We start from the raw sequence: 13,891 nt of genomic DNA on the forward strand, positions 1-13,891 counted from the left end.
GCATAATCAAGTTTAATCTATATGACACCAGAGAATCATCTGAGAAAATATTTAGCTCTTTCAAATCTGATAAAGTTTTCTACAAAGGCCCCACTGGAGTTTGAATATATTATCTTCAAGGATTTTTAGAACTTGCAAAATTTCCAATCAGCATTTTACATTTTGCCTGGAGCAGCATATCAAAGCATGGAGCATTTTATCAAGCTTACCCTACACTCTAACTTATCCTCTACAATTATGTATATGACTAGCTTGAATTCTAGAAAGTGTTGAGGCAAGGAATAGTGTGACAAGAATTCTGAATTTCCAGGAAATACCTAGATGTGAACTCATGATAAAAGCAGCTGAAAATTCAACCTAATACAGTTCTGCAGATCAGCGTGGCGCAGTTACAGCCTGAAAATATCATAGGAATCATTATAAGTCTCCCTGAAGCTCACAACTTTGCAAGCTTGCAAATGCCATAACTCATGTTGTTAAAATTGGTAAGTCCCAAGACCATCATTCCCTCATTAAATGAGCAGGTATCACTCAGATGTTCTCGTTTTCTTTTTTGCCTATGTTTGTCAATAGCTTTAGAACTGAGGAGACTTTCAGTTGAATGGGTCTTGATATGTGACTTGCTATGCTGTTTAATAGCCTGTTTACAAGTAATAAGTCAACATACATTTCTTTTGCAATAACCATAAACGATGTCTTTCCATCTATACTAAGGAGCTCAGACACTGTTCTTTAAACAAAGAGGATAAAACTTCACCTTTTACCAAAACATCTCTTAAAGGTTTGGTAGTATTGAATTTCTACTCTGGAAAGTGTCAACATCGTGTATCTTGCCTGTACCTTAGAAAAATCCTTTTTCTACTTTGAGTGTAACAGGTTCTTGAAATAAGATCAAATCGAGGAGGAACCTCTGTTCCAGGTGTCATTCACTTAAAGCATTTGATAGTGCATTCAGGTCAGATTTGAAGAAAAATTTTGCCAAGTAGGAAATGAGAACAAACTTTTGAAATACTTCTAGTTTGAGTCTTGATTCACAAGCCAGATGAAGTGAAATTAAAAGTAAAGCAGATGGCTTTGTTACTGTCTTGCTCTTAATAACACAATAATTTAGTCACTCATCTTGAAGATGGAGAACCAAAGTTCTAATCACTTCTGTTTGACTCAGAGTAGGCAGGAAAATACCTTCACACTATGACACCATACACTGGCAATCGAATGCCATCTGCAGTGAATATTTACATGGCCTATGCAAAGTGCAACAGCTTTCTTAGGGTACCACTCACAATATATTGCTGCTATTAATCTCCCTAAGATTTTAATATTCTGTTTTTACTGAAAATGTTCTTGTATGGAGAAATTAATTCAATGTTTAATTCAAAACATTTTCTCTGACCTAAGATAATTTTCCTCCATATGATGGAAATGCATTTAGCTTCAGGCTGAAGTCAAATAAGGCGAACTCATGAAAATGTTTCCTTTGTCACCATTTCATACCCCTTTCCACAGCAGATCTTTCAGTTACATTGCTAGCCAGCAATAAAATGGCTCTGGCTATAATCCATGAGTCCATCTGACCATACATCAAGCCTTTTACAAGTGATCATGTCAAATAGCCTGTAATATCAATATGTCCCTAAAGTATCAAACCAAGTTCCAAGCACCTTTAGGTTCTGCAATACTCTCTTTCCACCTCATTCATGATGAACAGACTTAAAGTGCCTGTTTTGTTCTTAGGCTTCTCTTTTTTCTGTCTCTGTATTTTATACCTCAGGTGGCAGAATCTTTCTTGTCATTCTGGCTAAGGTCCAAAGCATTAAAATTTTTTTTGTTTTGTTTTGATTTTTTTTTTCCAGTTTTCTTGAGAACTTGCCTAAAGTGGTGGGCTGATAAGACACAGCACAGTCTGACTGATAAGATCAGCATTTCTGATGGTACTGTTGTATCATCAGTTGCGTTGTGTCATCTTTGAATGTCAGAGTTATTAAAATTGTCTTCAGAATACAGAATTGTTCAAAAGATTAGCTATATAATTAAACTAAACTAAAACTGAAATAGCTTTTATCCTTAGATTATTTTAATATCCAATATAATAAGATACCAGTTTATTTTCATGTTGAATATAAGCCTTATTTTGGTGAATAAAACTAAAACAATAGCTGGAAGCAAAACATGGCTTCTTTTACATTCAATTTTTACCAGATGCAAAAATCTTAAAAATGATATTTCAGCAATATGGCTGTTCTCCTTCCTGGGAAATATGACAAATATCGAAACAAGAAACATGGGAACAGTGATTTGCAGATAATATGTATGAAAGCAGCTGTTAGAAACTATGTTCTTTTTAGGAACTTACGGTATTGAGGCTATAAGCAGCCTTGCGAATACATGAGGATTGCAAAAACTTCCATTGTTCAATAATGAATCAAACTAATTACAGCACAATTTGAAAGTGATCTAAACAAATACATTGGAAAAGACAATTTTCTAGTCTTAACTTCCAATAACTAAAATAAGAATTGTTGATGATAATGTCAGGGACATTAGTTAACCTTCCTGATGACTGACCTTACCCACATAAAAATATTCTGTCCTCTAAGCAGAGGATGCAATTGAGTATTTAAATTATAGTCAACTTCCTTGAGCATGGTATAGCAGATTTTCAGTGACACTGTTGGTTTACTGCATCATGGTTCATCCAACTGGTGAAAACCTTACTCGCAGAGAGACATCACTTTCACTTATTCTTCAATGACAGAACTGTGTCTATTCTAATAGTAAAGACTGAACTACAGCTATCTCCTCAGGGCTTCCGAGAATTCTGCCTTATGGCATTTCCCATTTATTTCAACATATACAAATTATAAAGAGTTGTTAAGGAAAAGACAGATAATATCTTGGGATAATCAGGCCTAAATTTAAACTTCATGGAGGAGGTTTGTATGTTCACTGGGGGAAGGACAAATGGGCTTCCACGGATCAAGATCAGAGGATTTAATATTTAAGGGCATGCCATAAAGAAAACAACAATGGACTGTAACGGATGCTTTTCATCTGACCTCTTTCTCTCCTTCTCTCTCAATCATTGTTTGATACCAGAAGACATGAATTCATGAGAGCCAGTGCTAATGAAAAATGCACTAGAGCTTAACTGCATTTCAGAGCTGCTGGTGTCAAGGGGACAAGTAACGTCTCTGTCCGTCAGAACGTAAATTAAGTCTCTTCATACGATTCACACTCAAAATCCAGAAAAGAAAATGGCCAAGAAAATTACATGACATATTTGGCAAACTTGACTTTTAATAGAGAATTTGTTATCATGGTCAAATTTTGATCTGGCATTACACTGCTATCATGCTGTAATAACTTATAGCCAACTCATCATAACTGATAGGGGAAATTTTCTTGACCCTGAGAGTAACAAATATCATTTTCTGAAGACCTTTTCCACCTCAGGAATATTAGAAACTATTAGTTCTTTTTATTCTAGGGTTTTTCTCTGGTAAAGAACATAATCATTCTTTAAAAAACCTAAATATAAGAAGTCTTTAGTCTTTATAAACTGCAGTGTTTTTAGTACCTTCACTATGGTACAATAATTTCATGTGCCAATTTTCAATGACATCATGAATATTGTTGTGTGCAACTCAATTCAGGAAATAGCCTGCTGTATTGGTAGCTTATTCAGTAAAAATTGCCACATCATCAGTTTGTGAGGGAAGACACAACACTCCAGCCAGACTCTCCTGGGACCTGCAGTCAGGCAAATGCAGCAGTACATAGCAGTAGATGCATTTGTGCCCATGAGCTGGTTTCCACCTTGTTAGAATTCAGATCAAGCATCTAAATGTTTATCCTGAGACAAGCAGGGTTAACAATGTGAGCAAAGCACTAAGCAGATAGCATGACTTCTGTGGTATCATGCAAGGCTGTAAAATCTCCTGACTGCAAGGCAAGAGGTTGATCACAGGATTAGTTGACACAAACCAAAGGAGAGGGTTTTCCTGGATTTGAAACTTTAGCATGGTTTCTCCTTTTTGCTGTGAAAGAATTGAACATAATTCAGTGTCACAAAGATATTTAGCTACTGTTTAGCTGGATACTACTCACTAACGTTTAGGTAGCTGAGAGAAATAACGAGCCAGGGAATGACTGTGAAGAGTTGCTGCCACATTCATGGGAGAGGGGGAGGATGCAAGTGGAGCACTATCGCATCTTGCACATCCATGTGATCAGGGTGTAGGTTGTTAGTCATTGCTACACCAGAAACATAGTTGTTGCTGCTTCCAAGACATCACTCAGTACTCTGGAAGTGTATGGATGATGTACAGAAACTTGCCCATATACAAACTCATATAGAATAGTAGATACACACAAACACATATATGCACATACACATCCATTAGCAGATATTACAGTTCAACTGAACCAATTCAGTTCTTACCTACTATTTCTAGGTCCGCTCTATGTGCAAGTTAAAGGACAATTTCTATAAAACAGTTAAGATATTTCAAAATATATGAAATATGCCAACAGCTTTCTCATCCTAAAAATGATTCTTAAGTTTTAAAATTATTTAAGGTTGAAAACCTTAAGAGAATGGAATTGAAGGCAGCGGTATTGACTGTAGGTGCTCTGAGCATGCTGTTGAAAACTGATTTAATTTGCTGAGTTATGATCTTCCCAAAATTCTCTACGTTAATTTTTAATAGCCATAGTACTAAGCCTAGTACTCTGAATACAAAGGGAAGGGCACACAATCCGTTCCTAAATTGCTACTACAGCTAGATATAAAATTTTTCTAAGGCACTGGCATAAGGTACTTTTCCTAGAAGCCATTCAACTTCACTAAGAACCTTTTAAAAAGCTTATCAAGATACGTTACATAATAAACAAGATGAAGTTCAGCTGAGACCGTGACATCACCTGTTATCCACTTTGCAGTTGGTTCTGCAATCTTATTTATGCACGTTGACATTTTTTTCATGACAGGTATAGGATATTGGACTCTCTGTAATGTGAAGTTTGCCATATTAGTTACCTTGCAAGATGTTCATTGAATAAAAGAGGGTGGAGGAAATTAGGGGACATATTTGTACCTGAGCCCGACATAAAAGGTAACTTAATTATCTGTCTCTTTAACACCAATCTATGGCCCAGCTAGCAGCTTATTTATTTATTTTAAAAGTTTATAGTGTAATTGTGCTCAGTAGTTGTCTTATTAAAAATGATAGTAGTCTAATTTTTTTCAGCCTTTCTGGGAATGAATGATTTTAACAGAATATCTTTCAGAAATATTTTTTGCTTGGTCTGTACTCCTGTCTCATCTGTATGTGCACAGAGCATCACATGAAAAATGCATGCACTTATCAGGTACAAAAACTAATACTATCTGTGCCTCAGCTTGAGCTGATGAGAAGTTTTGTACATTGCAAGTAACAGCTGAATCTTGCATGCCCCTTTGTCTGTGCCAGCAAAATCTGACTTCAGATGAGTCAGAAGCCAAACTCTACCAGGTTTAACAAATGTCCACAGAGGATGAACAGATAGAATTATTTATTTCTATTAAGAATACCAGAGAGCGTATTTTACAGGAAGTAACTTCATTATTTGTTGAAGTGCTAGGGTTCAAGATTTCAATACACAAAATTCAATAATGCATTAATTTGATCCACCTCATTAGCATCGAGGCACATTTAGTGAAAAATACCAGAACTGTTACAGTTGGTTCTAGTAATCAAAGTGATAGGCCCCGAGAGCTTTAACTCTATAAGTAACAGATAATATATATAATGTATAATATATATAGTGTGTAATGTATAACATATGTAATGTATTGTATAACATATGATTAGTGTATAAAAAGAGGCAGTATTCAAAATCATATTGCCATGCAGAACAAGTGTCAGTAAAATTACACTACAAAAAGATTTCATGTTTGATCATGGTATCTAGAACAGAGAAAACTAACAGAGCACCACGATTTTACATAATAGCATACATCTTGCCACAGCTCAAGGAAAACTAGGAGGAAAAGATCAAGTGTACCTCATTTGTCTTACTTCTGCAAAGGAATAGGCAAATAGCAGGCAGAGAAACTGAAGCAACTGTTACAAGTAAATGTCCTTTCCTACTAACAGGTAAGGTCTCCTTTTAGATATTTTGGTATTTATTTTCCCTATTTCAGCTACATTTTAGAGTGGATCAAGCTCCTTGAAAAAAAATGTGGTGAGAGAATTTTTATCATTTCTTGGTAAATTCCATGTCATAGATTTACGTATTGATTTTTGGCAGTAGTCCCCACTTACTGACTCACAAAAGATATCCTTATGTCTCATATAGCAAGTGCATATACAAGGAATACAAAAACACTCATATGCGATCTGGAAACCCAGTCTGTCATGTGCATCCATTACCAGAAAAGACCAAAAGAGATCAGCGAAGTGTACAGTTCTTGCCAAACACATTCATATATTCGTGTTCAGCAAAACCTGAACACAAGTCAAACTAGGTCTATGGACAGGGATTACTGACAAACTACCTCTTGTTTAAAAGTGTCTTGCAGACTGCATTATATACTTCCTAGCTCCGATAATCCTGACATATAAAAAAACGCTTAACTCAATCTCCGTTTGAACAAACTTTATATTGTTTAGCTATCTACTAGTGTCGAATGGAGACAAAAATTGATACTCCCTGACCCAAACGCAGACCTGGACAAACTGCCATGTTACGCCTTAGATACCTGAGGCACAATATGTAAAAGGCTGGCATCAGCTTACAGATACAAGAACACTGTCTAGCTAAAACATTTCTTATAAATGACTACACTGAAATACAAGTGTCTTAAATGGATTTTATGTAAATATTATGATATAGAAACATTCTGATTTTAATTTTATTAAAACACCCATAGAAATTATGATTATCATTCTAAAAGAACAACAATTACTAATTATGAGTTCGGCATTTTCTTGCTTAAAGTGATTTTTAATTGTCCATATACTATGCCCATTTTCTACATGAAAAGAAATTGATCCTTACTACTTTGAATCTAGTACTGACCATTTTGAAACCATATTAGACATTTCAGTGCCTGTGTCTCTAGCATGTATGGTGCTCTGAGTGAGAAAAATAACTTAGAATCATTTTACTGAGCTATTAAACAATTATACTCATGTTCTCCTACAGCTAAAAGGAGGTTTATAATTTCTATTACTAAACTTAAAATATCTACTATTTATTTCCACTGCCTGAGAACCTCAGCATTACTGGTACAACAAAGATTCTAATTAGAGTAATCTTTTCTGTAACCTGACTGTCTATTGTTTTCCAACTCAAACAAGATTTGAATTTGAAGAGCATACACTATGCTGGGTCTATGTAACTTGTAACGATTTTCTACCTTAATAGCCACACTGCAGCATTATAAAATTGGCAATTATTCATTTTGCCATAAGCTAGTAACCAAAAGAGTGAAATTATCATCTGTGAAGAATGGTATAGTAAAGCATGGATTAGCAAAGTCAGGAAGTGTCAGTGAAGGTAGATCCTCTTGCTAACAAATCTAATGTTCAGCATGTCTCCTCTTCACTATACAAATTTTATGTTAACTTTAATAAATTTCATCTCTAGAAAGAAAATGTTTTAAAAAGCAGAAAACTAATCATGTTAATAAAGATTTCACTCACCAGAATCAGACAGCAAAACAGAATTCATCTTCCTATAGACTTTTAACAAGTTGTGACAACCTCACACAGCCATCTATAAATGCTATTTAATAAACATTATGTGTTCAAAATAAAATACGCTAAGTGTGTCTAAAAGAATATACTAATCTGGATTTTTCACAGCAAAGCCATAAAAGGTAGAATTTATATATCCTGTCCTTCACTATAAGATTGAGGTCTTTAGTCTAAATTAACCCTTCAGGTTTTTCCATGATCTGTGGGGAAACAGAGGCATCTCCATAAGACAATTCATCCTGTCCTCACACAAACATCCAAGACGGATGGGAGGAATTGTTCTCTGGAAGTTCCCCTCTGTCTCAGTCTCCCTCCAAAATCTATACAGGGATTCTAGATAACTTCATCTAATACCTAACTTTTTGATAGCTAAAGTCAAAAAAGATGAATCCATCTTCTCATGCCTTTGGTTGGAAATTCTAGTTTGTGGTAAGTTGTTTTTTTTTTTCCTATGCAGACTGACTATTTTCGCTTGAAGTTTCAGCATCTCATAGATGTCTGGTTAAAATTCTTACTGCATTACACCTGCTATGCTGTCAGAAACACGTTAGTCAGTCTGCTCCATCTAGAAAGCTGATAGGGAGTCCAGACTTTCAGTCGTTCCTGTAATAGCATTAGATCTCTGATGTGGAATGAGGAAGGTTGCTATCAGGTTACTAGGCAATCAATACAAGTGTAGGCAAGATTTACAGCAGAACAGGTAAGGGTAAAGAGAGAGTCATTATAGTGTAGTTTCTGATGATTAAATAATGCCTTAACCCAGAAGCAAGCCAGTTTTTTTTTCCTCCATAAGAAACCCACAGAAACATTTGAATTGTTCCTGTTCAGATAAAGGTCTCTGAACCTAGCCAATACCAGTTCTGCATGTTTCCATCTCCTAAGTAGAGTTAACTATTAGCATACAATAAATACTCAGATTTTTCTATACATCTAAGTGACTCAGTTCTTTATGGATCCTATTTATAGTCTGTAAAAAGCAAAGCATACAGAAATGAAAGTGAGAGTTTGTTTAAAATTTATATGTTTTAGGAATACATAAAAAAAAAAAAAAGTATAGCTAATATTCCATACCTGAGTAGTGGTTGCTTTGGATAAGAAGGCTGGTCACTGTTTTGGCATGGTTGAGGTTTTTTTGTGACTTGCTTATAAATATTCCTGGCAGTTACTCCAATCCATAGCATAGTAGAAAGTGTAGAATAATGTAGTACTATGCCAACCTAAAAAACAGCGGACAGTTAAACAAGTCAGTAAATGGATCAGTAAAACAAGACTTTTAGAAGAATCTTACTGCATAAGAGTACAAGCACACAGATTTTTTAACTGAATTTGTAAGTGCATCAATTTTTTCTTTCTCTCTGGTTATTTCTAACAAGGCGAAACACTTTTAAAAAGCAGATGGAATATGTTATTTAATCTATTATAGATAATATCTGTGATACCAGATGCTATGTTATGAAACCAAGACTGTAAAGACATTTGTTTTCTAAGTACCTGATTAATGACAACTTTTTTTACCTGGATTTAAAATGATGTGAAGTGTAGTTTGTGTTGCAAGCTTTATTAGCTTATCATGACAATGCAATTTAAAAATTAATGAGGTGTCAGCATTTTCACTTGCTATTATGCTACTATTTCCTTTCATTTTTCAGGAATATCCTGCTGTAGTTCACTCTCAGCTGCATATAGCTAAGGTTGACTTCTAGTAATGAGATCAGTGCTATTTGTCTAGATTCAGATTATTTTCAGACATATTTTATGGAACTTATAAACTTGGCCATATAATTTTTAAAATTAAATGACAGGTCTTGGCATCCTCCCTTAAAAGGAAATACTAACTCTCAATAGTGTTACAATCACTTTGTCTCCAAGAAACTGGTCTATTTATCATTGAAAGTAAAATAATGTAAAACACCTCTAAAATACTAACATCTGTGTTATGTTAGTAATTGTTATTCATTACTATGGAAACAGTAATTGGAATTTTATCCAATCTCCAATGCTTTATTATATCACCTAAGTCTCCATCTGATTATATAAAATGAGGTTACCTTTGAAGCAATAACCTGACATTTTGCAGTGACAAGTAAAATATTGTTATAATTGGAAAGCACATAAATGTTTAAGAAATACAGAGAATTGCTGAATAAAGCTAACACAAATCTATTATAATGATTTATTTGAACCAGTGTTCATTTTTGCTCAACTTAAAACAAAATAATTGATGGGTAAAGAAAAAAAAAAATCCATGAATTTTGTTTATATTTAGTAATATAGCACAAAACTTGAAGACAGCAGCAAATATCATCAACAGAAAATCCTTTGTAATTTTCTCTGGAACTTGTCTGACACATTAGACAAGGGAGTATAAAGCTTTCATAGCTGTTGTCGCTTGAGGTAAAAGAAGCAGAAATAAGAGAATGAGACAACTTTGTACCATCGGCTGGCAGACATTGCCAGTTCAGTGACTAGTATTGTTGGGACTTAGTTCATACAAAGCTTGCAGCATTTCTGTAGGGACACAGTGAATACAACTATGAGCTGTGAGGGGGAGTGAAGGAATAAGGCAGAAGGGAGAAGAGAGGGAGGAGAAAGGGGGAGAAAAGAGGTGGGAGCCATGAGAAAGAACTGGAAAAAGTCAAGATTTGGTTCATAACCCCTTTCTCATTTCAGCATAGCACTGCTACTCTATGTTCTGTAATTCTACACAAGTATGCCAAAGAGTCCACAAGAGTATGAGCAGCAGGGATGAATTCCATGTGAGAAGGCACCTACATGTGAAATTTTGACAACATATATGACCATGTATACAGAAATGATCAGCCACTTAAGTGAATGAGATTCCTAAAAATAGTACAATAAAACAATTTTACTGAAGTTTCAAGGAGGCAACTGAACTGAAAACATCATTGCTATGCCACACCTTACTGTTTCTTTTACAGTGTGCTCATATTTCAGCAACTTAGTTCCTTCTGATATATGGACAAATTGAACAAACATGGACAAGAGACAGAAATGTTATCATCTTCTGTACTAACTCTTTAATAATATGCCTCTTTCTCTCTCTCTCAAAAAAAAAAATCCATTTGCATTTCTTGCTTAAAGGAAAAGAGGATATATCCTCATGATACAGGACCTCCTCATGACTGACAGATTTGAAGGACAACAGTGACAATCTGGAAATAAAACATATACGACACAACAAAAATGTGGAATTTGGAAGGGTGAGCTGAGCTGTTATACTAATTCCAAAGGAAAGGGTACCCTTTTCTCTGTGTGGTCATGATTTTGTTTCTCACTTCTCATCACAAAATATGCTTTCTGGACTAGAGTTTTTGCTCTTACTTACCCATCCACTACTAGTAAAGAACTGCTTGTCACACCTCATCTTAAAAATTCAGTTTCAAAGTGGTGGGCTTTGCTCTCTGCCTCTTCCTTCCCCATATCTCCACACACATCAGTCATGCCATGGAGATGCATTTTTCTCACTGTTGCACTTAGGGGCTGTGGCTGCACACTCTTTTGTCCCCTGCAGTGGGACCACCTCTTTCTAGCTCTCTTAAGCTAGGAAGACATCTGAGCCCTATACTAGAAATACACAAGATAACAGCTCATGAAATGGATGGGGAAGACAAGGCTCAACAGAAAGGGGAGCAGGACAAAGATAGTTTTGTTCAGTAAACTCCCACTTAACTCTGTTAGCAAATGTAAATCTTAGGTTTATGCACCAAAGGTCCAGGTTACAAATTTGTTACTGGATTTGTGCCTCTGTAAAGCTTAAGAGGCCAATAAATAGATACAAATTAAATACCCAAGTGTCCACTTAAAACTATTTTCACCATAAGTAGAACTTTTGTATTTCACCTAAAATTGTGTGGGAAGGGTGAAGTTTTCCACACAGGACAAAGGATTATGATTGAATATATTAAAGTGATGACCCTTATTTGTAAGAAGGTTTTCCACTGACAGGTACAGAAAGAGGTACAGAAAGAAGGCATTGAAGACAGCATTGCACTTAAAGCTACTTAATAACTGCAGTTATATGGTGAAAATTTTCTTCTTTCCTTGGACTCATGTTTTCCACACCCTATATTCTTAGAACTCTTATCTTTGGGAATAAGCGCAAGTCTACTGAATAGAAGATTACTCTTTTCTACAGTAAGAAGATGCTGTCTGTATATGCTCCTTCAATAAATTTCAGTACCGTAGAGGTAACACAAGTTCCACACCATGCAGTTACCATGGTAATGACCAGAATACACATTTATGCAAAGCATTTTGGCACAAAAAGCTCTCTTGATCAGCTTTAACTTGCGCACAAATTTCTTTGTTTTCCCCTAGTTTTTAATTTCATTTATTTTTTTTTCAATTTTAATCATATTTCAGATAAGATCATCCTTCTTCAGCCAGTTCTATTTAAAGGAGAATATGAGTATGCACTGACATTCCGATTAAACTATTAATCCTGCACTGAAAGTGATTCTTTTCAGTGAGATCAAGGGATTCAGGAATTTCTCTGCAGTCTGTAACACCACTGGATGTGAATATTTCATGACCTTAAAACATTTATCCTTAGAACAACCCCGTGCTCCCTTCACAGGTAGAAGACTTAGAGTAAGAAGTTGAGACCCACAAATCAGGTACCTGAAACCAGGAAGGACATTCTTCAGCATGCACATCTAACTCCACAGCATGCAAAGTCTTTAGCCATCATAGGTTGCTGCTAGTAAATTTTCCAGCCACCTAAAGTCTTGCTTATGCATATGACTAGCTCTGTTCCTGTCTCAGCAGAGCTGAACAATGCAGCACCTTTCTTACCAAAGGCCACTCAAGAGCTCTTAAATAGCATTCTTTGCTTGAGACACCCTAACTGGCAAACTTGATCACAGTACATTAATTTTACACCTATTCTTTCCAAAAAAATACAGCCAAAGGAGAAAAAAACCTGCTATTTTCCTCCTCTTTCTATAATATTTTTGTATCTACAGCTCCTACCCAAGATGTGGCATGTAGCTCTAGGACCTCCTTAGTTTAACAGGATTCAAATCCAGATTTTGGACTTCCAAGGGTAGTATTCTAACTTCTAAGCTACTGGCAAGTATGGAACAGGCTTTGCCTTTCTTGCTGAAGATTTACTGCCCTACAGAAAAGAATTCACAAGCAGCTTCACATATGACACTCATCAGGGAGAAGGAAGATCTGAGCCTTGCCAAATTTTACGCGGAAGCTTTTATTTGATAAACCATATAGGAAGTTCTAGGAGATATGATTGAAGTTATCATGCCACTCAGTGACTGGTCACTAGGACAAAAATTACGATTCTGTCTCACTCCCTAACTTTTCTATCCTCTGAATCTTGTGCCCCTAAGCCTGTTCTTCATGCTTCAACATGTTGAATTGACAATTTCATCCCCTAGCATCCATAGCCTCAGGTCTATCATGCTCTCCTGGAAAGCAGGGGCCATGAGACTGAAATCTTTCAGACTGAGGTTATAGAATCAATGCCTCCCACGCATGGGGAGTGATCCAGCTACAGTTGTGTCCCCTTCCATCTTATTCCTTACATGAAAGGAATAAGCCTCCTTCTGCCCTTTGAAGGAAAGTAATCTGAAACCCTAACTCTGGGAGATGGAAGGGGCTGACTACATCATCCACTGCCTGACTCAAGCACCTTTCTGGGTAGTGTACTGGCTCCGAGTAATCCCATTCTGCCGTTCCTAACACAACTTTTGCCTTGCACGAAAAATTTGCTATAAACTCAAGACTCTGGATTCTACAACAGGCACCATTTTGTGACACCCAGAGTTAGATTAATGAGTAATCTAAACAGTCTCTAGATATAACCTCATTCACATAGGAAATCTGCGAAGAAGCAATCAACTCTTCCAGACCAGCACTCTAACATCAGTTTTCTTTATAAATCATAAAGACTGCATAGCACATACGGAAGTGAGTGTCTATAAAAATCCTCTCTGAAAGAGGTATGCAGGTTTAAAAGAGAGTTTTAGATTTTTAGAATCTAGATAAAAAGGAATAACTTACCATCTCTGAAAACACATTTTTTTTGTGTAATTACTTTGCCTTCAAGGGGATATGAAGGTTCTTCCAGCTATCTATCACAGAAAATGGGTCCATTTCCATAGCATTAATTC

The 13,891-nt window shown here is 35.9% G+C and overlaps 1 protein-coding gene across 1 annotated transcript in view; it reads right to left on the reverse strand.

The window, feature by feature from the left end:
* The window catches only part of LOC104163392 (probable G-protein coupled receptor 125), a 183,532-nt gene that overhangs the window by 23,115 nt on the left and 146,526 nt on the right, over positions 1 to 13,891 (reverse strand). Inside the window, exon 15 of the mRNA XM_009702393.1 lies at positions 8,814 to 8,959. Coding sequence (XP_009700695.1) covers positions 8,814 to 8,959 — 146 coding nt within the window. The remainder of the gene's footprint in view (positions 1 to 8,813; positions 8,960 to 13,891) is intronic.

Source organism: Cariama cristata, unplaced genomic scaffold (genome assembly GCF_000690535.1).
Source record: "Cariama cristata isolate BGI_N322 unplaced genomic scaffold, ASM69053v1 scaffold4546, whole genome shotgun sequence".
Lineage (NCBI taxonomy): Eukaryota > Metazoa > Chordata > Aves > Cariamiformes > Cariamidae > Cariama > Cariama cristata.